This window comes from Bufo bufo, chromosome 3 (genome assembly GCF_905171765.1).
Source record: "Bufo bufo chromosome 3, aBufBuf1.1, whole genome shotgun sequence".
Classification (NCBI taxonomy): Eukaryota; Metazoa; Chordata; class Amphibia; order Anura; family Bufonidae; genus Bufo; species Bufo bufo.
Window position 1 is genome coordinate 676,256,972 of NC_053391.1, and position 26,970 is coordinate 676,283,941.

At 42.5% G+C, this 26,970-nt stretch overlaps 1 protein-coding gene across 2 annotated transcripts in view; it reads left to right on the forward strand.

The window, feature by feature from the left end:
* The window catches only part of DLG2 (discs large MAGUK scaffold protein 2), a 1,330,756-nt gene that overhangs the window by 1,208,486 nt on the left and 95,300 nt on the right, over window positions 1–26,970 (forward strand). For both annotated transcript variants that reach the window (XM_040426389.1, XM_040426390.1), the window contains one exon: window positions 16,916–17,030. In XM_040426389.1, the coding sequence (XP_040282323.1) occupies window positions 16,916–17,030 (115 nt within the window). The remainder of the gene's footprint in view (window positions 1–16,915; window positions 17,031–26,970) is intronic.

Consider the following 26,970-nt stretch of genomic DNA (forward strand, 5'->3'; position numbering starts at 1 on the left):
TAATACAATATATGAACACACTATTTGGGTTCCAGGAGCTTCTGAGCAAACAGCTTTTGTTCTATCTCCTGTATAAACGTCCATTACTCCCTCCACTTTCACCAGCATGTATATCAGGCTACAACTCGTCTCTTAATTCTGAAGCCCCATTTTAGAATCCATTCATCTTGTACAAGGACATGTCCACATCCTAAATCATTGTCATTGTGGACATCAGTCTAGAATCCCTGAAGGAACACGAAGCCGTGATTTTTGCCCTCAGCCCAGAAGCTGTGTTATATTATCTGTCCGCTCTTCCTCCATTTGGGAATATTGTTATATATGAGATCCCATCATTTAGGGATATGCCGTATATACATTCGCACTGCGTCTTTACAGAATACGACGCCATACTCTCACTATTCGGAAATTTCTGATTTCCCTTGTGGTTCATTTGTAAACCTAGCAACGTGCAAACAGCAAATGGGAATATTGATTCTTTATAATGGTTGTATCCAGATAAATGTCTAAAACCTAACCCCCATCACCTTTGTCAGGTTCTATGAGAAACGAGTGGCCTATTAAAGGGGCATTAAACCCTGCATACTGCAGCCCGATCAAGGATACTGTTCTTATCGTCTGTTACGGCAGTGGGTGTGGAACCACTACAACCAACAAATTTGACTTTGGGCTAATCGTAAGGACATTATCTTGGCGGTCCCCTGGTATTCACTTTTTAAACGCCATACAGGGAAACCATCAGGCAGTGACCTCCTGGAGTAGTCTCTGTGTGATTGACAGAGACACCAGTGAAGGGCACCAAGGGTTCAGGCAGAATTGTGAACATGGACATGCCAAGGTCAGGGTAGGCAGAGTGAGTGCCACACGATAAATGGTCCAAGGTGTGGGTCAGTACAGAAGTCAGGCACAGGTCAGGTCAGGCAGCAGAGAATGGGAATCCAGTCAATGGGCAGAAAGTTGGTACATGGGTAGACAACACAGCATACACTTTTGCAAGATTCTAGGAAACCTATTGCTCAGGCATCTTCCCCTGTGGAAAGTTAAGTATCCCAGGATTGCCAGCCATTCGCTGGTGAAGATTAGGGTGCACATGCTAGTCCTTTAAGAGCCAGAGAGACTATGTGTGTGTACTTTATGGTCACAGGGAGAGAGGACAAGCAGCCCACAGCTTGTGTGGAGGTTCAGAACAAGCCTAGAGGCTGGACCTGGCAGGAAAGGGAGAGAACGAGTCGGGTCAACGCCGGGAAGCTGAGACCCGGGACCAGTGAGCGATACAGCAGCGGCCGCAGGCGTTACTGCAACACCATCTAGTGGTCAGTAGTATAGTATATAGTGGTCAAGAAAGTGAGGTAGCTAGCTGGGTAACAGTTAGTAAGCGGGGTAGAGGGAAGAGTGCCAGGGAGGCTAGCCCTGATCTGACACACCCCAAGAAGTTTGCTAGGTTGGCAGATGAGGCGGATGTCGGTTCAGGGAGAGCACTGCTGCAGCCGGACACTTCCTCTGCCGGTCAGGGGAATGTCAGCACCAGTAGGCAGGGGACCAGGAGAGCAGGGCAGGCCAGACAGGTGCTGGTAGTGGGAGACTCAATTATTAGGGGAACAGATAGGGAAATCTGTCACAAAGACTCTGATCGCCGAACTGTGTGTTGTCTTCCTGGCGCTAGAGTTCGACACATCGTGGATCGGGTTGACAGATTACTGGGAGGGGCTGGAGAAGATCCAGCGGTCATGGTCCATATCAGAACCAATGACAAAGTTAGAGGTAGGTGGAGTATCCTTAAAAATGATTTCAGGGATTTAGGTCACAAGTTTAGGGCAAGGAACTCAAAGGTAGTGTTTTCCGAAATACTGCCTGTACCACGGGCCACACAAGAAAGGCAGTGGGAGATTAGGGAGGTAAACAAGTGGCTCAAGAACTGGTGTAGGATGGAGGGGTTTGGGTTCCTGGAGAACTGGGCCGACTTCTCTATCGGCTACAGGCTCTATCGTAGGGACGGGCTGCACCTCAATGGGGAAGGGGCAGCTGTGCTGGGGGAGAAGATGGCTAGAAGGTTGGAGGAGTGTTTAAACTAGGGACTGGGGGGAGGGAAATTACATTATAGGATGGGAAGATAGTGCAGATAGAGACCGGGGGCAAGGTAGTGGGACTGGGGGAGGAATGGAAGGAGGGACTAGAACAGTTCAGAAGGAAAGGTGTAGGGTAAAAAATGTACATAAACCTCTCAAATGTATGTATACTAATGCCAGAAGCCTGACTAATAAAACTGGTGAACTGGAATTAGTGATGCGTGAGGAGGATTATGACATAGTGGGAATAACTGAGACATGGCTGGATGATAGCTATGACAGTGGGAATAACTGAGACATGGCTGGATGATAGCTATGACAGTGGGAATAACTGAGACATGGCTGGATGATAGCTATGACTGGGCAGTTAATGTACAAGGTTACAGTCTGTTTAGAAAGGATCATCAAAACCGGAGCGGGGGAGGGGTCTGCCTTTATGTAAAAAGCCCACAGTCCGAGAAGATATAAGTGAGGGACATGAACATGTGCAGTCACTGTGGGTAGAGATACATGAAGGAAAAAACAACAATAAATTACTAATAGGAGTTTACTATAAACCACCTAATATACCAGAGTCCGCAGAAAATCTACTACTAAACGAGATAGACGAGGCGGCAAATCATAATGAGGTGGTTATTATGGGGGACTTCAACTACCCAGATATAGACTGGGAAACTGAAAGCTGTATATCTCATAAAGGAAACAGATTCTTGGCAATAACCAAAGACAATTACCTCTCCCAACTGGTTCAGGACCCGGCTAGAGGGACGGCCATACTGGGCTTAGTATTAACCAATAGGCCTGACAGAACAACAGACGTGCAGGTCGGGGGACACCTGGGAAATAGTGACCATAAAGTGATAACCTTCCAATTGTCATTCAAAAGAGCGTTTCTACAGGGAGGAACAAAAATACCAAACTTCAAAAAATTTAAATTTAGCCAACTAAGAGAGGCCATAGGCCTAACTAACTGGGACAAAGTCCTCAAAAATAAAAATACAGCCACAAAATGGGATATTTTTAAAACCATCCTAAAATCTAATTGTGAGAGGTACATACCGTATGGGAATAAAAGGTTAAAGGGGTTCTCCGGGCATTTAATATTGATGACCTGTCCTCAGGATAGGTCATCAATATCAGATCGGCAGGGGTCCGACACCTGGCACCCCTGCCGATCAGCTTTTTGAAGAGGGGGTGCGCGCCGTGCCATCACCGCCTCCTCTTCACTGTTTACCTTCTCGCCGTCGCCTCTGCAGAGGTGAGCAGGTGTAATTACACCTAACCGTCCAATTCATTTCAATGGGACGGATCGTTCCCATACACTTGTATAGGAGTGATCCATCCCATTGAAATGAATGGCTTTGGTGTAATTACACCTGCTCACCTCTGCAGAGGCGACGGCGAGAAGGTAAACAGTGAAGAGGAAACAGTGAAGAAGAGGCAGCGCTGGCACGGCACGCGCATCCTCTTCAAACAGCTGATTGGTGGGGGTGTCCCCGCCGATCTGATATTGATGACCTATCCTGAGGATAGGTCATCAATATTAAAAGCCCGGAGAACCCCTTTAAGGAACAAGAAAAAAAACAATGTGGATAAATAGAATTGTAAAGAAAGCAATAAATGACAAAAAGAAAGCATTTAAATCACTAAACAGGAGGGAGGCGAGGAAGCACTGAAAAACTATAAGGAAAAAAATAGCATATGTAAAAGACAAATAAAAGCGGCTAAACTAGAGACCGAGAGATTAATTACCAAAGAGAGTAAAACTAACCGTAAAATGTTCTTCAATTATATAAATGGTAAAAATTATAAATCTGAAGGTGTCGGCCCTTTACAGAGTAATGAGAGGGGGAGAGATTCTATCTTGGAGTACCTCAATGAAAATAAGCAAATAACGCCATATCAGCATGGCTTCGTGAGGGATCGGTCATTTCAAACAAATTACTAGACTTGACCGCGGCGAATCAATGGATGTCGTATATCTGGACTTCTCCAAAGCATTTGACACTGCATAAAAGTTTAGTATATAAAATGAGAATGCTCGGACTGGGAGAAAACGTCTGTATGTGGGTAAGTAACTGGATCAGTGATAGAAAACAGAGGGTGGGTATTAGTGGTACACACTCAGATTGGGTCACTGTCACTAGTGGGGTACTTTATCGGTCAGTATTGGGCCCTATCCTATTCAATATATTTATTGATGATCTTGAAGAAGGCTTGCACAGTAAAATATAAATTTTCGCAGATGACACTAAACTGTGTAAGGTTATTAACACGGACAGTATACTGTATATATACACACTACAGAGGACAGTATACTACTACAGAGGGATCTGGATAGATTGGAGGCTTGGGCAGATAAGTGGCAGATGATGTTTAACACTGACATATGTAAAGTTATGCACATGGGAAGGAATAATGCAAGTCACCCGTACATACTAAATGGTAAAACACTCGGTAACACTGACATGGAAAAGGACCTAGGAATTTTGGTGAACCGCAAACTAAGCTGTAGAAACCAGTGTCAGGCAGCTGCTGCCAAGGCCAATAACATAATGGATTGCATCAAAAGGGGCATAGATGCCCGTGATGAAAATATAGTCCTACCACTGTTGATCCAGGGAGTTATTCTAATGCCTGATTGTAGTCGGGAAATAATTTTTTCCCCTAAAGTGAGGAAAATTGGCTTCTACCTCACAGTTTTTTTTTCTGGATCAACTTGCTGGATAACAGGCCGAACTGGATGGACAAATGTATTTTTTCAGCCTTATAAACTATGTTGCTATGTATTAAAGGAGTCCTACTGATCTCAACATTCCCGCTTCCATGTCCCATATTGTCTCTACTTCCTGGTCCTTCCTGACAAATATGAAATGAGTCCTCAGCCAATCACTGCCATTACCCATCTCAACAAGTGATTGGCTGAGCAGTTATCTCCTTACTGAGTCACTCCCAGCCCGTCTAGCTGCTGTCCGTGCTGCATACGGCGGTTAATCTGAATATTAGCTGGTGGTCAGAATAATGGGACCTGACTGTGTTGAAACTGACACATAGTGCTCTTTATAATCAATAAAGATATAAACTGATATATCGAGCTCTATATAATACATAGATACAAACTGATACATAACGATCCAATCTGCTTTGTACATTGTCACTCTGTTGGAATAGAAATGAATAGAAACGTTTTGGTAGTGCCACTATCTGCAAGTGGCTCTCAAGTCATAACTCATAGAGAGTCACTTCTAGAAGGCACAATTCTCCACTTCTGGAAGATATTTCTTTGCATACATTTAGAAAAAAAATACTTAAAGGGAACCTGTCATGTGGATTTTTGATTATAATCTAACTAATTATATACAATTATTAACTACTAAAAAGTACCTTAGATGTATTCACTTACTGGTGTGACAGATGGTTATCTCATAATATACACACAAAGATGCCACATGCTAATGAGCTGATTTGAGTCCAGCGTGATGTCAGTGAGTCCAGCGTATATTTATTTCAGAGTTATAGCCACTCCCCTGCCCACCTGCTGCTGATTCATATGGAAAACAACTGTCAATCAGCAGCAGGTAGGCGGGGAGAGTCAGGAGTTCATGAATATTCAGGACTCATCATTATCAGCTGGAACTTTTCAATACAAGATGTTGGCAGATTGACTGGGTCAATTAAAGAAAGTGACCCAACATTTTGCTAAGAGAATCAGTCACTTATTTATGTTGCCTTTAGTTAGGACACCATAAAACTGGTGACAGGTTCCCTTTAAGCAATAAATCATAGAAAACTTTATTGAAAAGCCTTTTCTTGTGAGATCAGTTTGCAAGACCATGCTTAAGTAAGTAGCCATTGAGTCCCAGCCTTATAGTCTGTTTTCAGACATGTGCACACATGGCAGATTTGTGGTGGATTTTCAGTGCTGCTACAGTAAATTGCATGTAAAAGGGGATTAAGAACCCCAAAAAAAAAGATCCTGTGCGTGTCTACAAATGTGCTCCCACTGCAGGATAAATGGCTGCAGTTATTGAGGAGTCTTATTAGACTTGTATCCTCTCCATTAAAGACAAACCAATGACTGTAGAGTCTAAGGAGACATAAGATAATTACGCTACTACTAGATGATGGTGAATGGTACTGTTTATTGGTGGTATTGGTGGTAGTTGTCCTCTTCGGTACCTCTATGCCACTAGTGGATGGTGTGATCTCCACTGAGGGCACAGTCGAACAAGTCAACATTTTCTTGTTGATGTTGTATCCGTTGGCATGAAGGAGAGGAAGAACCCCCAGTGGAGGAAACCTCTAGGGAACCATGGCCTAAGGACTACCCTTCCCTTGGGCACAAGAGGCAACTTGCCGACTAGAAGCGCTGGCAGTCAAGTCATTGACTCTTGGAAGAATCTTCATTGACTTCCTGCTGCTTCTTGTATTTAGACACAGCAGAGCTTCTGAATCGAGCAAGACCCCCAGTAGGAAGGAGAAATTAATAGGGCTGCATGCCCATCTGCAGGTCATGACCCTCAGGTTACTTTTAGTGGTAGTTGGAAATTGAAGGACCAGGACTGTTGTATCACAGTACCAATGAATTGTCAGGAGAGTAGATAGAGGTTGGAATTTGAGGCTCATACAAGGACAGCTATTCTTGGTGAATGTCATCAAGAGGCTCTGCTAGAACGTGTTGGTTTTCAGCCATTGATCTATTGGGGACATCTTTATATAGAGCGGAGCTGTTCACTACCAGTGTCTTATCCTCCTCCAGATCCCGTGGACGATCCTTCTCACAATTATGCCAAATGTTTTGCGAAGAGATAAAATATGTCAGAAGTGAAATAAGAAAAATTTGTAATGATGGTATCCACCTGCACGTTTGCCCTGTAGACCCCCCAGCAGACTAAACGCATCAGTCAGTGTATGGACTCCACATCACACTCTGCTGATAGATTCACAGGTAATGGAGGGAACCTTCAATAGCCCCCATATTTCCCTCTCAGTTACAATGACTCACCTTCGATGACATATGACAGGTTCTTGTATTGGCTTTATAACGTGCCATCTGGCATTGGCAAATGTGAATCCATGGAACAGCTTTTAATCTCCATCTGCCATTGGTGGCTTATTGGCTTCAGTGGAGGACAGGACATCGTCTATTTTTTTCGATGTCAACACTAGTGGCTGTGGAGAGAAAACACAAGATCCAGTGTTCAACAAGGAGCTACACAATAGGAATGTATTACTACCCACATCTTATTCGCATCCTATACTTACTGGTCCTGGTTGGAATAGTGGACAAGCTTTTGCCTCCTTAATATCTGTCCACTCAATGTTAATGAAAAATGGATGTTCCCTGATGTTACGTATTGCTAACTTGCGACTCTCTGGTGACTTCATTAGGAGCTGGAAAAAATATAATGAAGACATTTTAGACTTGTAGATCACACTTTCCAATATTCCAGTATATTTTTATACTCACCCTCTCTATGAGGTCTCTGGCTTGGGAGTTGAGTCGGTTTGGGTAGGTGGGAACGTTGTTAATCAGTGACTTCTCAATCCTTTCAGGAAAATATACCGGAATAGAATGAATATTTGCCAGTAGCCATCTCATATATCATCTCACCAGCTAAGAACCAGTCCACTGCTGTGTTGTACGGCTTCTTTAGAAGAATCTGTGGAAACATCAGGGAAACAAAAAGAAATAAGAGCATCATCCAGAGCAACAGAAGTCATGGAGATGTCCAGCCATGTAGTTAAGAGTTCCGGCATATTGTGAGACCTTCCTATTCCCAAAGATGTTCATCACGGCAAGGCCGAAATCGTCGATCTTCAAGTGACCGGCGCTGTCAATTAAGATGTTTTCTGGTTTTAGGTCTCTATGTATGATGCTTCTGTTGTGGAGAAAATGGAGCTCGCAGATGATCTCAGCTGCAAAAAATCTTCCGACAAAAAAAGAGAAAGAATTAACATCCACTTAATTATGAGACAAATCAACGAAATAAGATGGATGTTCCTGACAAGTATTGTTGCTATCTAAAGTATTCGTGTTCTGTCTTACCTGATGACTGGAATGGTGAATGGGGCTTTGCCACTTATGAGGTCACGTAGGTCTCCTCCGATGAGGAACTCCATGATGAAGAAGGCATAGTCCTTTAATAAAGACAGAAAATACAAAAAAATTAATGAAAGAATATCGGGCTTCATATATACCCTGCTTTGGAGCTGCTATGCTACCTATGTAGAAGAAGCTGGACTTTCAGGTTGACCTATCATCCTAGTGCAGGTCTTTGAACCTCTTTATGTTCCACGATGGTGGCAAATAAGATGAGGTTGGGAAGAACTGACCTACTGACCAAACACCAATAGTGCATGAGGCTCTTACGGTACTTTCACACTTGCGTTTTTCTTTTCCGGCATAGAGTTCCGTCCTAGGGACTCTATACCAGAAAAGAACTGATCAGTTTTATCCCCATGCATTCTGAATGGAGAGCATTCCATTCAGGATGCATCAGGATATCTTCAGTTCAGTGTTTTTGACTGATCAGGCAAAAGATAAAACCGCAGCATGCTACGGTTTTATCTCCGGCCAGAAAAACTGAAGACTTGCCTGAATGCTGGATCCGGCATTTTTTTCCATAGGAATGTATTAGTGCCGGCATTCAAAATACCGGAATGCCGGATCCATTTTGCCGGGTAACACCGGAAAGACGGATCCGGCATTTCAATGCATTTTTCTGACTGATCAGGCATTTTCAGACTAATCAGGATCCTGATCAGTCTTACAAATGCCATCAGTTGACATATGTTTTGCCGGATCGGCAGCCAATTCCGACGACGGAACTGCTTGCCGAATTACTCTGCCGCAAGTGTGAAAGTAGCCTTACCTTGGTCTGGAAGGTGGCATAAGCGTGAGTTAATAGCGGACTCTTCCCAGCCACCTCCAGGACCTTTTGCTCAATCAGAACGATGTTTCTAAAGTTTTGAAGCAGGACCCTCTTCTTTACCAGCTTCACTGCCAGTTGTTATTGGCAGGCTGGATGTGTGGCCAGCATGACCTGGAGGAGAGAGAGCATTAGATCTGGAGGAATCGCCCATCCGGCTATGAGAAGACATGAAGCATTGGTATTGCTATAGTCATATTTCTACACATGAAGAAAAAGTCAAAACTCCTAATGCTTACTTTACCAAAACTGCCCTCTCCAAAGATTTTATGGAAGGTGAAGCTTTCCAGTCCAGTCGCAGTGATGGTGCTTTCTGCTGGGGTTGACACTGGTGGAGAGAAGAGACATAAGAGTTAATATTCCTGTAATTCGCCTCTAATTCAAGAAGTATCAAAGACAAAAATACCCCTTAATCATGCTTATGGACAAACCCATTGATAAGTAATTGGGGAATATTGGCTCTAGGTGTCTTAGATCTTCACTCACCTGACAGATGTTCCGTGTCAGTGTTGTAGGATGTGCTGGGTCCATCTTCAGCTCTTCCCCCCCCCATCTCTTCTCCCCATTTCCTCTTTTTCAAGATACTCTCCTGTATAGGGCTTCCAGGTCTTTTTGAAGCCTTGCTCATTTTTTCTTTGCCGTAATTTTTCACCTTCTCTGGTGTTTCTAGTCTCCGCCTCTCATTTGGCGGCTTATCCTGTGGCAGGTGCAGCACTATGAAGTGCCTTTTGCGCTGTGGCATTAGAAGAATTTTGATATCTCTGACTTTTAGTCTAACCAGACTGTCTATTACTCTGTAATTCCTCTAGCGCCGTTCTGTGGAAACAGTAGGTTTTAAAGAGCACACCAAATGCTTGAAATAACTTCTTTATTAAATTCAACTTTTCTTCATATATAACACTGCCGCCTCCGCAGCAGATAGTCCATGTACATAACACGTGTTGAAAAGATATCACAAAATGGCGGTATGCATAAGATGGTGGTTAAACTGTTCAATCTTGTCATTCAACATAAAATGGTGGATATATTTCTCTCTTGAGTATCTGTATTCTCACTTTAAAGAGGACCTTTCACCGATCCTGACATTGTGAACTAAGTATCATGACATATACAGCGGCGCCCAGGGATCTCACTGCACTTAATATTATCCCTGGGCACCGCTCCGGGGATAAAAAATAATACATGAACAAAATACCTGCCCGTCTGGGGACTAACTAAACAGAAATTTACCTCACCTAGGTACTTAAAGGGGTTCTCCAGGAATTAAAAAATTGAAAATACTTAAATATTTTTTTATAATAAATATATTCACAAATACCTTGCATTACTTAGAATGGCTTGTTTTGCCTAGGGAGCAATCATAAGGAGAAATAAAATGGCCGCCGTCCTATCAGTACACACAAAACCTGTCCTAATCACACAGCAGGACAAGTTACTTCCCCACAATGAGCCATAGTGCTGCCTTATCCTCCTCTCTGCTCTGCTTGTCAGGAATCATGATCCTGAATATAGGTAAATCTCTGTGGGAATGGAGATGATGAGTAGACATGAGAGGAGGGTGAGGTGTGGCTAATGAGCAGCAGCTCTTGTTTACAGTCTCCATTACCACAGCAACACATTACCACAGCCTGTCCTGTCCGTCTTCTCTGTACTTCATGTCTTCTCATGAACTAAATTCCCCAGAGATTCAGCTGAAGTTCTTATCATCTGTATTGAGGATCATAATCCCTGACAAGTAGAGAGGAGGAGGATGAGGCAGCTCTTTACCTCAGTGTTGTAAAGTAACTTGTCCTTATGTGTGATTAGGACAGGTTTTGTGTGAACCAATGGGACAGCGGCCATTTTGTTGCCCCTGATCATTGCTTCCCAGACAAAACAAGCCATTATAACTAATGAAAGGTATTTGAGAATATATTTATAATAAAGTAATATATAAGTATTTTCACTTTATTAATTCCCGGAGAACCCCTTTATGGACAAATGGGGGGGGGGGGGAGGCATCAGACTTTGCACAGCTAACAGAGGTCATGCAGTCTCTAAGCTCTGACACTGAATGAGGCTCTCAGCCCTGTCTTTATCCCCACAGTAATGAGCCTAGCAACTACACCTGGGTTCATCTCAGGCTAGGAGGAAATGTTGTACTAGAGTAGGGTGGGAATGCCAGGTCCCTCTACCAACTTACTCACCATTTCATAAACATCCAGGCCGATAAAACACTTTAAAGAAAAGTGCCTCAGCAAACTTCACTGGACTCTTTTGACCTGACCCATCTGAGCATTCTACCCCCTCCAGTACTTTACCATTCACAGTTATAATGTCTATTAGTTGTTGTTTTGTACCAGTTATGTAATGAAGAGTATTATTTGCATTAATAATTTCTGCATCTTTTTTTACCGTAAATTTTTTGCTTTTAATTTTTGTAAGGGTTGGTCTGATGAAATTAATGGGGTTTTCTGGGAGTACAATATTGACCTCTCCCCAGGATAGGCATCAGATCGAATGAGCACTGCGGCCTGCTCATAGCTTTCCTAGCACAGTGCTGTACATTGGATAGTGGCTGTGCTTGGTATTGCAGCGCAGGCCCATTTGCTCGAAAGGGACTGTATTGCACATAGGCCATGTGACCAATGAATGTGATGTCACTGGCCTAGGAAAAGGCTGCGGCGCTCACCGGAGCTCCACGGACTCCTCAAAGAATTGATTGGCAGAAGTGCCGGGATCCTCCCCAATCAGATATTGATGACCTATCCTGACGATAGATCATCAGTATTTTAACCCCATTACAACAAAAACAAAAAAATACATAATTCACCATTTAAAACGTCTTTTGTTCTAGCGCCATGGCTCTCAGTGTCACCACCAGACCAGAAGTGTCCATGATCTACCGTTTGGGGATACAGTCTCTATGCAGATCTGTATGTGTCTTCGGTTCTATTATAAAACCATGGCAATCAATGCAGATTTGTGGCCAAATTTTTAGGACTTTGCTGAAACCAACATCATCAGATATAAACCCATCCTAAAAAAAACGGTGGAAACTTTTATATGATCTCCAGAAGAAGCGTGAAGTTGGTGAAGCGTCTGGCAGACAGCAGGTCTCTGTGACCTCAGCTTCTTCTGGAAGGAACGACATGTAATGACTTTATATTCCTCCCAGAACCCAATGAATACTAATGCCCCATTATGGATGAGGGATTCTAATTTCCGTCCCGTGGTCTCCCTCCGTCTCCTGAACATATCGGACTGTTCTGGGTTATTGGAACCCCTGGGGTGCTGTGCGTGAGATCCCTGCACGGGTTTAGGCTTCAAGTTCTGAAGTTAATATGAAGAGCATCTTCTGTGAACTTTCTCGAAATGTCTTAGAACGATGGGAAGTGCATTTATGAATGTTAAGGAGGCAATGCAGAAAATTTTGGCTGAGAAGCGTGCGGCGGTAAGACAGGCGGCTGATACCACTCACACCTAGGTATATTCTCGGCGATGTAGATTTTGCAGGGGAGTTTGTCGAATCTTATCAAAGAACATTGATAACAGGGTACAATAGAGTGTATTCTCCATATAGACAGAGTTATTACAAACTCCCATCCATATGCTCGATGGGGGCTTAGGGATGCAGCAAAAAGGGGTCATTTACTAGGGAAACCATTCTATTAGCGACTGCAGAAAGCTGCTGTCACTTTAAATGAGCATAACCCCCCTCTCCCCCATGAATTCCATGAAATGCTTCATTAAAGGGATATTCTCAAATTTTCCATATATTGGTGGGGGTCTCCCCAGCTTTTGGGAGAACAGGAGTTCCATGGGTCCACAGCTGTCTACGGTGGCTTTTTCTTTCTTAAAGGGGTTGTCCCAATACTTGCCTAATCTATGGATAGTGTCTGATCAGTGGGAACCGACCCTATTAAAGAGTTGACTCTGAGGGACCCAGGGAATCCATACATTACATAGACATCCTGCTGATTTAAATTGGAAGCTGCAATACTTCCTTTAGCCTGTGGGGGCACTGCAGGGAAATTAAAGCAGAGTTCCTTTACAGTTTACATCCATATGCTGAGGGTCTTCTGCTGGATTTGGCTGATTATCAAATCAGTTACTAGTCCCTGCATTGAATATTCACATTTAATTAAGCCAGGTTGCAGAGGAGGTAATCAATCAGATTGAAAACCTCAGTAGAAACCAGTAGTAAGAATGGAAGATCTGTCAACAGCAGCTTGCTGGCACTTTCCATGTAATCATCTAATTATTGGAAACGTGTAAAATGGTAACAAAAAGTAATTCAGGTGCAGTGTATAAAACTGATCCTGGATTTTCCAGTAGAAACCAATAGGGAGAATAGCAGATCTGTCAACAACAGCATGCTGACGGTTTCCATGTAACCATCGGGTTATTGGAAACATGTAAAAATGGCCCAAAAAAAAGAATGAAGGTACAGTATATAACAATGATGCTGGAATTAATAGCAGAAACCAATAATAATAGAAGATCTGTGAACAACAGCTTGTTGACAGTTTCCATGTAACCACCTGATTATTGGAAACGTGAAAAAAAATAATAATAAAGGTACATTATATAACAATGATGCTGGATTTCACAGTAAAAACCAATAATAATAATAATAAATCTGTCAACAACAGCTTGCTGATGGATTCCATGTAACCATCTGATTATTGGAAATGTGTAAAAAAGTAATAGAGGCAGGGGCGTAGCTATAAGGGGTGCAGAGGTAGCAGTTGCTACCGGACCCAGGAGCCTGAGGGGTCGTAAAGACCCTTGTGCCACATAGCGCATGCTGGGACAGGTCTGTTATAGATTTTGCACTGGGGCCCAGAATGTTCAAGTTACCCCTCTAGCTGGAGGGAAGGGGTTAGTTCAACAATTTGGCATGGGGGGTGCTGTTTTAGTTTTTGCATCAGGCAGCATGAAGGCTATGTGCTTCTCTGCCCCTGGCCATAAAGCACTGAGGGAAGGGGGCCCAAGCTGAAATCTTGCACCAGGGCCCATGAGCCTTTAGCTACGCCCCTGAATAGAGATACAGTATATAACAATGATGCTGGATTTTATAGTAGAAACCAATAATAAAAATGAAAGATCTATGAACAGCAGCTTGCGGACAGATTTCATGTAACCATCTGATTATTGGAAATGTGTAAAAATGGTAAAAAAGTAATATAGGTACAGTATATAACAATGAATGATTTCACAGCAGAAACGAATAATATGAATGAAAGCTCTGTCAACAGCAGCTTGCTGATGGTCTCCATGTAACCATCTGATTATTACAACACGTAAAAAGTATAAAAAAAAGTAATAAAGATACAGTATATATCAGTGATGCTGGATTTCACATTTGCTGACTATATACATATATATATATATATATATACAGTACAGACCAAAAGTTTGGACACACCTTCTCATTCAAAGAGTTTTCTTTATTTTCATGACTATGAAGGCATCAAAACTATGAATTAACACATGTGGAATTATATACATAACAAACAAGTGTGAAACAACTGAAAATATGTCATATTCTAGGTTCTTCAAAGTAGCCACCTTTTGCTTTGATTACTGCTTTGCACACTCTTGGCATTCTCTTGATGAGCTTCAAGAGGTAGTCCCCTGAAATGGTTTTCACTTCACAGGTGTGCCCTGTCAGGTTTAATAAGTGGGATTTCTTGCCTTATAAATGGGGTTGGGACCATAAGTTACGTTGAGGAGAAGTCAGGTGGATACACAGCTGATAGTCCTACTGAATAGACTGTTAGAATTTGTATTATGGCAAGAAAAAAGTAGCTAAGTAAAGAAAAACGAGTGGCCATCATTACTTTAAGAAATAAAGGTCAGTCAGTCAGCCGAAAAATTGGGAAAACTTTGAAAGTAAGGGCTATTTGACCATGAAGGAGAGTGATGGGGTGCTGCGCCAGATGACCTGGCCTCCACAGTCACTGGACCTGAACCCAATCGAGATGGTTTGGGGTGAGCTGGACCGCAGAGTGAAGGCAAAAGGGCCAACAAGTGCTAAGCATCTCTGGGAACTCCTTCAAGACTGTTGGAAGACCATTTCAGAGGACTACCTCTTGAAGCTCATCAAGAGAATGCCAAGAGTGTGCAAAGCAGTAATCAAAGAAAAAGGTGGCTACTTTGAAGAACCTAGAATATGACATATTTTCAGTTGTTTCACAATTGTTCGTTATGTATATAATTCCACATGTGTTAATTCATAGTTTTGATGCCTTCATAGTCATGAAAATAAAGAAAACTCTTTGAATGAGAAGGTGTGTCCAAACTTTTGGTCTGTACTGTGTATATATATATATATATATATATATATATATATATATGTATATATGTGAAACTCGAAAAATTAGAATATCGTGCAAAAGTCCATTTATTTCAGTAATGAAAATTAAAAGGAATTGGATTAATGCAACTTAACATTAGAATTTTGTGAAAAGGTTCAATATTCTAGGCTCAAAGTGTCACACTCTAGTCCGCTAATTAATCCATACCCCCTGAGCAAAGGGTACCTCAAAATTGTGACTTTGGGGTTTCATCAGCTGTAAGCCATAATCATCCAAATTATAACAAATAAAGGCTTGAAATATCTCGCTTTGCCTGTAATGAGTCTATCTCATATGTTAGTTTCACCTTTTATGTTGCATTACTGAAATAAATGAACTTTGCACAATATTCTAATTTTTGAGTTTCACCTGTGTGTATATATATATATATACATATATATATACAGTACAGACCAAAAGTTTGGACACACCTTCTCATTCAAAGAGTTTTCTTTATTTTCATGACTATGAAGGCATCAAAACTATGAATTAACACATGTGGAATTATATACATAACAAACAAGTGTGAAACAACTGAAAATATGTCATATTCTAGGTTCTTCAAAGTAGCCACCTTTTGCTTTGATTACTGCTTTGCACACTCTTGGCATTCTCTTGATGAACTTCAAGAGGTAGTCACCTGAAATGGTCTTCCAACAGTCTTGAAGGAGTTCCCAGAGATGCTTAGCACTTGTTGTCCCTTTTGCCTTCACTCTGCGGTCCAGCTCAGCCCAAACCATCTTGATTGGGTTCAGGTCCGGTGACTGTGGAGGCCAGGTCATCTGGCGCAGCACCCCATCACTCTCCTTCATGGTCAAATAGCCCTTACTTTCAAAGTTTTACCAATTTTTCGGCTGACTGACTGACCTTCATTTCTTAAAGTAATGATGGCCACTCATTTTTCTTTACTTAGCTGCTTTTTTCTTGCCATAATACAAATTCTAACAGTCTATTCAGTAGGACTATGAGCTGTGTATCCATCTGACTTCTCCTCAACGCAAGGCAAGAAATCCCACTTATTAAACCTGACAGGGCACACCTGTGAAGTGAAAACCATTTCAGGGGACTACCTCTTGAAGCTCATCAAGAGAATGCCAAGAGTGTGCAAAGCAGTAATCAAAACAAAAGGTGGCTACTTTGAAGAACCTAGAATATGACATATGTTCAGTTGTTTCACACTTGTTTGTTATGTATATAATTCCACATGTGTTAATTCATAGTTTTGATGCCTTCAGTGTGAATCTACAATTTTCATAGTCATGAAAATAAAGAAAACTCTATGAATGAGAAGGTGTGTCCAAACTTTTGGTCTGTACTGTATATATATATATATATATATATATATATATACAGTTTTAACCCCTTAGTGCCCACGGTAAAAAAAAAAAAACGCATTGGTGGGGTTAACCAGGTGTCTCAGTCCTTTAATTTTTGTCGTAATTGACAGGCCATTCCAGTGACTTCTACATCACTTGTGTCAACTGGAGCTGAAGAATCACTCATTATGTCTGCCGTCTGCGGAGGGGTCACTCGGCAGACGCCTTATAACGTGTCTGTGCTCTCATTTTCTCTTTAGAGTACGCTCGATTTGAAGCAAAAATCCATGACCTACGTGAGCAGATGATGAATCACAGCATGAGTTCTGGGTCCGGCTCTCTGAAGACAAACCAGAAGCGTTCCCTCTACGTGCGGTAAGTGGCAGAGAGCTGTGGGAAAAAGAAAATTGTCGTCATTTTTGAAAATTTTTGAGATTGGTTTATACAGTAAATGTGTCTATAGAGGAATGGAGAGGGGGCTGTATACAGCTATAGGGTATCAGAGAGTCAATGAACCCAGGGGACCCATAGCTAAGCTTTGAACTGTCCTCGCCTTTGAGGAATTGCTATTCTGGTCCTGTCACATAATGGGTTTGTTACAATGTATCAGTCTTGATCGGTGGTGTCCTGCCTGTGGCACTCTAGCTTTTTCAAAACCATCATGTCCCGAAAATCCGAATAGGAATGCTATCATTTACATCTAGATTCTGAAAAGCTATTGTGACCTAGTCCTGCTTGCACAGATAATGGGTTTGTTACAGTGTATCAGTCTTGGCCCACAATGTCTAGCATTTTTCAAACTACATCTTCCAGCATGTCCCAACCGCCAGAATAGGAATGCTATTATTTACAGAGACTGAAAAGCTTTCATAACCTTTTCCTGTTTGCACAGATAATGGGTTTGTTACAGTGTGTTAGTCTAGGTGACGCCAGCTGTTGGATAACTACGACTTGCATCATATCCCGACAGCCGGTGACTAAATGGAAAAATGCTCATTTGCATCCATAGTCTACTCTAACCTAGATCTGATTAATCAGATAGTGGCTGTGTTACAATGTATCAGTTTTATTCAGGATTCTCCAACATGTGGCACTCCAGCAATGACAAAACTACAACCTGCAGTTGGCAGGGCACTTATGTTTCAAGGCTGAACTTGCACAATTTGTGAGTTTGTTACAGTGTACGATTTGAGAATAAAAAGGCTTAAACAGGCTAAGTGATAAAAATTTTTTTTTATAATAATCAATCACCTGGCCTACACAATACAATATGGGAGGGGATTCCTGTCACCATGTCGTAGCACATGGCGGACACTCCATGGTGATACAAGAGAGAGATAGTGACCTACAACATCCTACCTGGATGATGTTCTCAGCGGATTTCCAGTTATTTGTCTTTGTGCCGAAAAGTTTATACCTTTTTGCCCCTCCTCCTAAGGATCCCCCGTGTGGAGTATGCATGTCTCATGAGTGAACCGTTCTGGAATGTGGCCTTCACACTGGGGGATTTGTATATGTTATCTAACTATCCCTATCTCAATACATTACAAATATACAGAATATAGAAGATGATGCAACACAATATCTATGTCAGATTAGAGGAAGCTTGACCACACAGATGGATATTAGCAGTGGTACTTTTATTAGCATATATTTTATACTTAAAGGTCTCAATGTCAGATAGGTGCAGGTCCCAACTCTGGCACCCCGCACCTATCTCTAGAACGAGCCCTCCAAAGTGAAGGAGAGCACAATGGGCCAATTCACCTCTATGGGAGTTCCAAAAATGGCCGAACACTGACTTAGCTATTTCCAGCAGTCCCATGGAAGGGAGGCCATACATTGCAGCGCGCTCTTTACTCACTGATATGCACACTCACCCAAATTTTTTCGGAACTCCCATAACAGTGAATGGAGAGCACCTGCACAGTGCACTCTCCTTCACTTCGGGTTCCCTGTTCTCTAGATAGGATATGGTCCCAAAGGTTGGACCAGCGCCTATCTGATTTGATGGCATATACAACCAGTGTCAGAGATGGGAATACGCACGTCACATCCAGGGATCTCTTTGTCATTGAGGGTTAGTATTTGATTCTTTGTATGATATGTCATGGAAGACCAGATGAAGAAGCGTGCACTGAATGATTGCGGTTCAGTCTCCAGCTCGTCGTGTCTTCGAGGCGCAATGAACGTGCGATGTTCTGGATTCTTGAGCAACTTGTTAAATCATTGTTGAAAAGTTTGTGAGGCAATGTATCAGAAATCTCATCACCTGATGGTGACTTATGATATTATGTTACCTGCAGTGATATTATTATATATCATCATCAAAGGTAGGGTATTATTAAAGGAAAACTCTGGCAAACCCCCTAACCTCGCACACGTTATAGCAGGATTTTTCTATACCACCATGTAACTTTTCAGGATAGAAAAATCCAACTTCTGTCTGCCATCTGGTTCGTAGAGGTCACTGTCTGGTAGCTACATGTCCCACCATACCTCTCCCAGCCATCACAGAGGAGTGTGGCCAGACCACATGTATGGCTATATAACCATAGCGGCATTCTAGGAAGCCACAGATGCAGGTCTAAGGAAAACGCCCAGGAGAGGCTGAGCACTGCGCCTAGTACAGCAGCGTGCAGCATGTCACATGCATTGTGCAAAGTCCAGTCCACTGCAGAGAGGGAAAGAGATGATTGGTTGGCCATGACATGACATGACCTACAAGAAGTAGGCTGAAAGAGAATCCGTAACAACAGCAGAACACACAGGGTTGTGCAGATTTGTGGTTGTCGCCCAGTGAATTTCCTAGATTGTTGCTATGCCATAGCCCAGACACATTCTTCAGAAACCTTCAAGAGACACCATGATTACAGGTAGGGATGGAACATCCGAAGTCGATTCGCTTAAAACTTCATTTGAATACTGTACGGAGCGAGCACTCTGTACAGTATTAGAATGTATTGGCTCAGATGAGCCAAAGTTATTACTTTGCGAAGTCTCACGAGACTTCGGGTAATAACTTAAAAATTTAATTTCTACTGTTAAAAATCATTTCCTGAACTCGGGTTCGTTTACATGTGGTGCCTTGGAACCGAACCTGAGTTCATCGGAGCCAATACATTCTAATACTGTACAGAGCGCTCGCTCCATACAGTATTCAAATGAAGTTTTATGCGAATCGACTTCGGATGTTTCATCCGAAGTCGATTCGCTCATCCCTAATTACAGGTCCAAAGTCACATGGTTTTCGCCCAAGCTTCCCTAAGACTACATTCACACAACAGTGAAAACTGTCCTATTTTTGATCGTTTTCATGGCCGGACAGACCCCATTAAAATCAATGGGACCATTTTTAACGACCACTTAGACAGGTATGCACCCGTCTAACAGCCATAAAAAATGGTACAGTAGTGAAAAATGGCCTTTAAGGAGTAAAAATAATAATAAAAAATACTCACCTCATCCACTTGCATGCATAGAGACAGTCCCTCTTCTCTTGATGCAGAAGAACCTCTGCTTCCAGCATGATGACTGGGAGCACATGGTGACATCATCACTCTGGGAGCACATGGTGACATCATCACTCTGGGAGCACATGGTGACATCATCACTCTGGGAGCACATGGTGACATCATCACTCTGGGAGCACATGGTGACATCATCACTCTGGGAGCAGAGGTCCTTCTGCATCAAGTGAAGAACGAAAATGCACATTATTACAGCTGGGGGCCACTATGTGGGACATTACTACTGATGAGGGCCATTCTGGGGGAAATTATTACTGCTGAGGGCCTTTTGAGGGGCACTATTATTACCGGGGGCCACTCTGGGGGACATTATTACAGCTGGGGGCTAGTATGTGGGACATTACTACTGCTGAGGGCCACTCTGGAGGACATTATTACTGCTGGGGTCCACAATGGGGGACATTACTACTGCTGGGGGTCACTCTGGGGGACATTATTACTGCTGAGGCCACTCTGTAGGACATTATTACTGCTGGCGCCACTCTGGGGGACATTATTACTGCTGGGGGTCACTCTGGGGGGCATTATTACTGCTGGAGGCCACTCTGGGGGACATTATTACTGCTGGGGGTCACTCTGGGGGACATTATTACTGTTGGGGGCCACTCTGAGGGACATTATTACTGCTGGGGGTCACTCTGGGGGACATTATTACTGCTGGGGCCCCTCTGGGGGACATTATTACTGTTGGGGGCTCTCTGGGGGACATTATTACTGCTGAGGGCCACTCTCGAGGACATTATTACTGCTGAGGGCCACTCTCGAGGACATTATTACTGCTGGGGTCACGTTGGGGGACATTATTACTGCTGGCGGCCACTCTGGGGGACATTACTACTGCTGAAGGCCACTCTGGGGGACATTATTACTGCTGGGGGTCACTTTGGGGGACATTATTACTGCTGGGGTCCACAATGGGGGACATTACTACTGCTGGGGGTCACTCTGGGGGACATTATTACTGCTGAGGCCACTCTGTAGGACATTATTACTGCTGGCGCCACTCTGGGGGACATTATTACTGCTGAGGCCACTCTGTAGGACATTATTACTGCTGGCGCCACTCTGGGGGACATTATTACTGCTGGGGGTCACTTTGGGGGACATTATTACTGCTGGGGTCCACAATGGGGGACATTACTACTGCTGGGGGTCACTCTGGGGGACATTATTACTGCTGAGGCCACTCTGTAGGACATTATTACTGCTGGCGCCACTCTGGGGGACATTATTACTGCTGGGGGTCACTCTGGGGGGCATTATTACTGCTGGAGGCCACTCTGGGGGACATTATTACTGCTGGGGGTCACTCTGGGGGACATTATTACTGTTGGGGGCCACTCTGAGGGACATTATTACTGCTGGGGGTCACTCTGGGGGACATTATTACTGCTGGGGCCCCTCTGGGGGACATTATTACTGTTGGGGGCTCTCTGGGGGACATTATTACTGCTGAGGGCCACTCTCGAGGACATTATTACTGCTGAGGGCCACTCTCGAGGACATTATTACTGCTGGGGTCACGTTGGGGGACATTATTACTGCTGGCGGCCACTCTGGGGGACATTACTACTGCTGAAGGCCACTCTGGGGGACATTATTACTGCTGGGGGTCACTTTGGGGGACATTATTACTGCTGGGGTCCACAATGGGGGACATTACTACTGCTGGGCGTCACTCTGGGGGACATTATTACTGCTGAGGCCACTCTGTAGGACATTATTACTGCTGGCGCCACTCTGGGGGACATTATTACTGCTGAGGCCACTCTGTAGGAGATTATTACTGCTGGCGCCACTCTGGGGGACATTATTACTGCTGGGGGTCACTCTGGGGGACATTATTACTGCTGGAGGCCACTCTGGGGGACATTATTACTGCTGGGGGTCACTCTGGGGGACATTATTACTGTTGGGGGCCACTCTGAGGGACATTATTACTGCTGGGGGTCACTCTGGGGGACATTATTACTGCTGGGGCCCCTCTGGGGGACATTATTACTGTTGGGGGCTCTCTGGGGGACATTATTACTGCTGAGGGCCACTCTCGAGGACATTATTATTGCTGGGGGGCACTCTGGGGGACATTATTACTGCTGGGGTCACGTTGGGGGACATTATTACTGCTGGCGGCCACTCTGGGGGACATTACTACTGCTGAAGGCCACTCTGGGGGACATTACTACTGCTGAAGGCCACTCTGGGGGACATTATTACTGCAGGGGGTCACTCTGGGGGACATTACTACTGCTGAAGGCCACTCTGGGGGACATTATTACTGCTGGGGGTCACTCTGGGGGACATTACTACTGCTGAAGGCCACTCTGGGGGACATTATTACTGCTGGGGGTCACTCTGGGGGACTTTATTACTGATGGGGGCCACTCTGAGGGATGGTATTAATGCTAGGGGCCACTCTGGGGGACATTATGTATACTGCAGGGGTTGGCATTTAAATAAAAAAAGCCAATGAGAGTCATCCACATGCCTGGATGCAAATTATATATTTTTTTTTCACTGATGTGTGAATGCTGTTATATCAGAGACTTGTTAGCATATACTAGCAATACGCCATAATTTCCGAATACCCCTTTAAGGGGAAATCCAGTCACTATGATCTTCAGAATACATTTCAGATACATGTGAGACGATGACATTGGTGAAGTCTATCATCTTGGACCACTCCTGATTTCCAGAATGATAGGGCTCTACAAAGAGATCCAAACCTTTGGCACTGCTTAGAGATTGCTGGAAATCTAATATAATGTTCTAAGGAAACCAGTGTGAATGTTATTAGAGTGTTGTGTCAGGTTTGCAGTAGTAGAAATCTCCGAGCAGTGCCTAAGGACTTTGAACGCTCTGTAGATCTTTTTCTTCCTGCGATCAGTGGTGGTCTGACAATAGAGACAAATCTTCTCTGTGGCTCATTAGAAGATGGTGAGGTTTCTCTTAGGAGAATAATTTTCCTTGAAGACGCTAGAGGCAGAAAATGAGCTTCTAAAGTGTCAGAGTCTAAATCAGGGATGTCCAACCTGTGGTCCTCCAGCTGTTGCAAAACTACAACTCCCAGCATTCCATAATAGTTGTAGGCTGTCTGGGCATGTGAAGGACCATTGGCCCATGGATACTCTCACTGAAGAGGTGACTAGCATTAAAGAGTACCCTTCTCCCTAAATCTGCTCAGCCATGTGTTAATAAAACATGGCAAACCCTTTGGTACTGCTCAGATATTTCTGGTGCTCAAAATCCTAAACAATATTCTAAAGCAAATCATTGAGAATACGCCTACGATTGCATCACATTTTCAGTAGAAGAAATCTCTCAGCGGTACCAAAGGGCTCTGAGTGTTCTGTAGGGACCAAATCAGTAGCTGGTTGAGATCATAGACTCAACATCTCATATGTGTCTGTGACCTATCCCCGGATAATGTTGGCTTTGGATTTCCCCTTGTCTTCTTGTAGACCTGTAGACAGGTGGAGCACTGTTGGGTTCTCAATACTTCCTTTGAGGTGGTGATGCTAATTTTGGCAGCCAGATCGCACCAACTTGACTTTTTCAGTGGCCAATCTGAAGGATTTCCAAAGACATGGAAAGAAACTACCTAAAAATGAACATTTTAAGCTCCCGGGCTCCTAGGGTTTATCCATCCATGGATGACCACCAAGAGATCTTCTCCTGTAGAGGTCAGTGACCTCTTCGACTGGACCAGTCCTGGCTAATGAGCAGATGTATCAAGCCATAAGTGTGCATGTACCTAAGGAACAGATGGAACCCCGACCATAGAGTATATGAGAGTATATAGGGAGACGTCTGTAAATGGGGCTCCTAAATAGCTATATAATAGATGGATGGATTGGCGGATGGACAGACAATGATAGAGATAGATATGGATAAACAATAGATAGAAGCAGACTGAACCTCCCCCACCATATGTTTCCATAAGGCTCTAACCAAAGAGTATAAAATAAATGTTGCTTATATTCATAGATAGATAGATAGATAGATAGATATACAGATTCAACAGACTGAACCTCCCCGACCGTACAGTATAGTATATAGTGTATGTAGTGAAATGTCAGTAAATGAAGCTTCTACTCCTAAATCTCACATGAGATGTGATGGAAATATCTCTCCAGGACAGAATTCAAGTGGAAACCTGAATTGAAAAAATTAACCTAACCTAATTTTCATAGCGAGTTATTTCTGAGATGCCAGCACATGGCGCGGTCTTCTGTCTCCCCCCGCGTCCTGCTATTACTGGGCATAAACAAGTGGCATCATTACCTTCTTCATAATGGGCTGGCGCGGACAACGTGCCATAATGATATCCATGGTCACTTACAGGATCAATAGGTTTTTTCAGACCTCAGTAGAGACGAGGGGCTTCTGACCGCAAAAAAAAACGTCCGCACCACTGCCCAATAATTCTGCGGTCACCGAAGCATGAGATCAGATCTTCAACAGCTGATTAAACAGCAGAAAAAACGTAAAGCTTTACTTCTCTTTTTTACTTTGTTTTGTAGAGAGAACAGAGACAGGTAGATAGATAGATAGATAGATAGCTAGATAGATAGATAGATAGATAGATAGATAGATAGATAGTTAGATAGATAGATAGATAGATAGATAGATAGATAGATAGATAGATAATAGATAGATAGATAGATAGATAGATAATAGATAGATAGATAATAGATAGATAGATAGATATATAGATAGATAATAGATAGATAGATAGATATTAGATAGATAGATAGATAGATAGATAGATAGATAGATAGATAGATAGATATTAGATAGATAGATAGAGAGATAGATAGATAGATAGATAGATAGATAGATAGATAGATAGATAATAGATAGATAGATATGAGATAGATAGATAGATAGATAGATAGATAATAGATAGATAGATAGATAATAGATAGATAGATAATAGATAGATAGATAGATAGATAGATAGATAGATAGATATATAGATAGATAGATAATAGATAGATAGATAGATATTAGATAGATAGATAGATAGATAGATATTAGATAGATAGATAGAGAGATAGATAGATAGATAGATAGATAGATAATAGATAGATAGATAGAGAGATAATAGATAGATAGATAATAGATAGATAGATAGATATATAGATAGATAATAGATAGATAGATAGATATTAGATAGATAGATAGATAGATAGATAGATAGATAGATAGATAGATATTAGATAGATAGATAGAGAGATAGATAGATAGATAGATAGATAGATAGATAGATAGATAGATAATAGATAGATAGATAGATATTAGATAGATAGATAGATAGATAGATAGATATTAGATAGATAGATAGATAATAGATAGATAGATAATAGATAGATAGATAGATAGATAGATATATAGATAGATAGATAATAGATAGATAGATAGATATTAGATAGATAGATAGATAGATAGATATTAGATAGATAGATAGAGAGATAGATAGATAGATAGATAGATAGATAATAGATAGATAGATATGAGATAGATAGATAGATAGATAGATAGATAATAGATAGATAGATATGAGATAGATAGATAGATAGATATGAGATAGATAGATATGAGATAGATAGATAGATAATAGATAGATAGATAGATAGATAGATGGATAATAGATAATAGATAATAGATAGATAGATAATAGATAGATATTAGATAGATGCAGTTTAATGCTGCGGTGGGGCACGGGAGCCGATGGATAGATATAAGATAGATAAATACATATGACCGTATTTATTTTGCGGAAACGGAACAGCCGGCCCCTTATAGAACTGTACTATCCTTGTCTGTAATGCGGACAATAATAGAATAGCTTTTATTTTTTTGCGGAACGGACATACGGAAACGGAACGCACTCGGAGTAACTTCTTGAAATGAATGGTTCTGCATACGGTCCGGGAAAAAAAAAAAAATGGACACAGAAAGAAAATACATTTGTGTGCATGAGCCCTAACTCTGAGGAACTTTAAGGGGGCAATTAGTACTACTGGTGGCACTATAAGGCGACATTACTACTACTGGGGGCACTATTAGGTGGCATTAGTACTACTGGGGGCACTAAAGGCGACATTACTACTACTGGTGGCACTATAAGGCGACATTACTACTACTGGGGGCACTATTAGGTGGCATTAGTACTACAGGGGGCACTAAAGGCGACATTATTACTACTGGTGGCACTATAAGGCGACATTACTACTACTGGGGGCACTATTAGGTGGCATTAGTACTACTGGGGGCACTAAAAGGCGACATTAGTACTACTGGGGGCACTATAAGGGGGCATTTTTTTCTACTATTTTCACTACAAGGGGGCATAAGTACTTCTGGAGGCACTATATAGGGGCTTTTTTTGTACTAGTGACACTACATGGGGGCATTAGTACTATTGGGGGCACTAAGGGGGCATTTCTTTTGTACTAGCACAGATTATGGGGGCTTTATTACTGGTCAGATTGGAGAAGACAAGGAAAGAGAATATCAGAGGGCACCTCACTGCATGTAAATGCTTACATCACTGCATTCTGCTGTATGTTTGGTAGTGATGAATGTCATTTAAATAGTAATAGTCATCCATCATGGGTCCTAATGTGGTGTCTGTCATTTTGACAGGAAGATTAGCGCTGCATGCTGCTCTGTTGTGTCTGTCACATCTGAAGGAACTGCTGACATCGGCTTAGAATAGAGCCTGCGGCCGTGCAGTGAGAATAGCGGTATTCTACTAACTTTTATCACTGTTTGCTTCC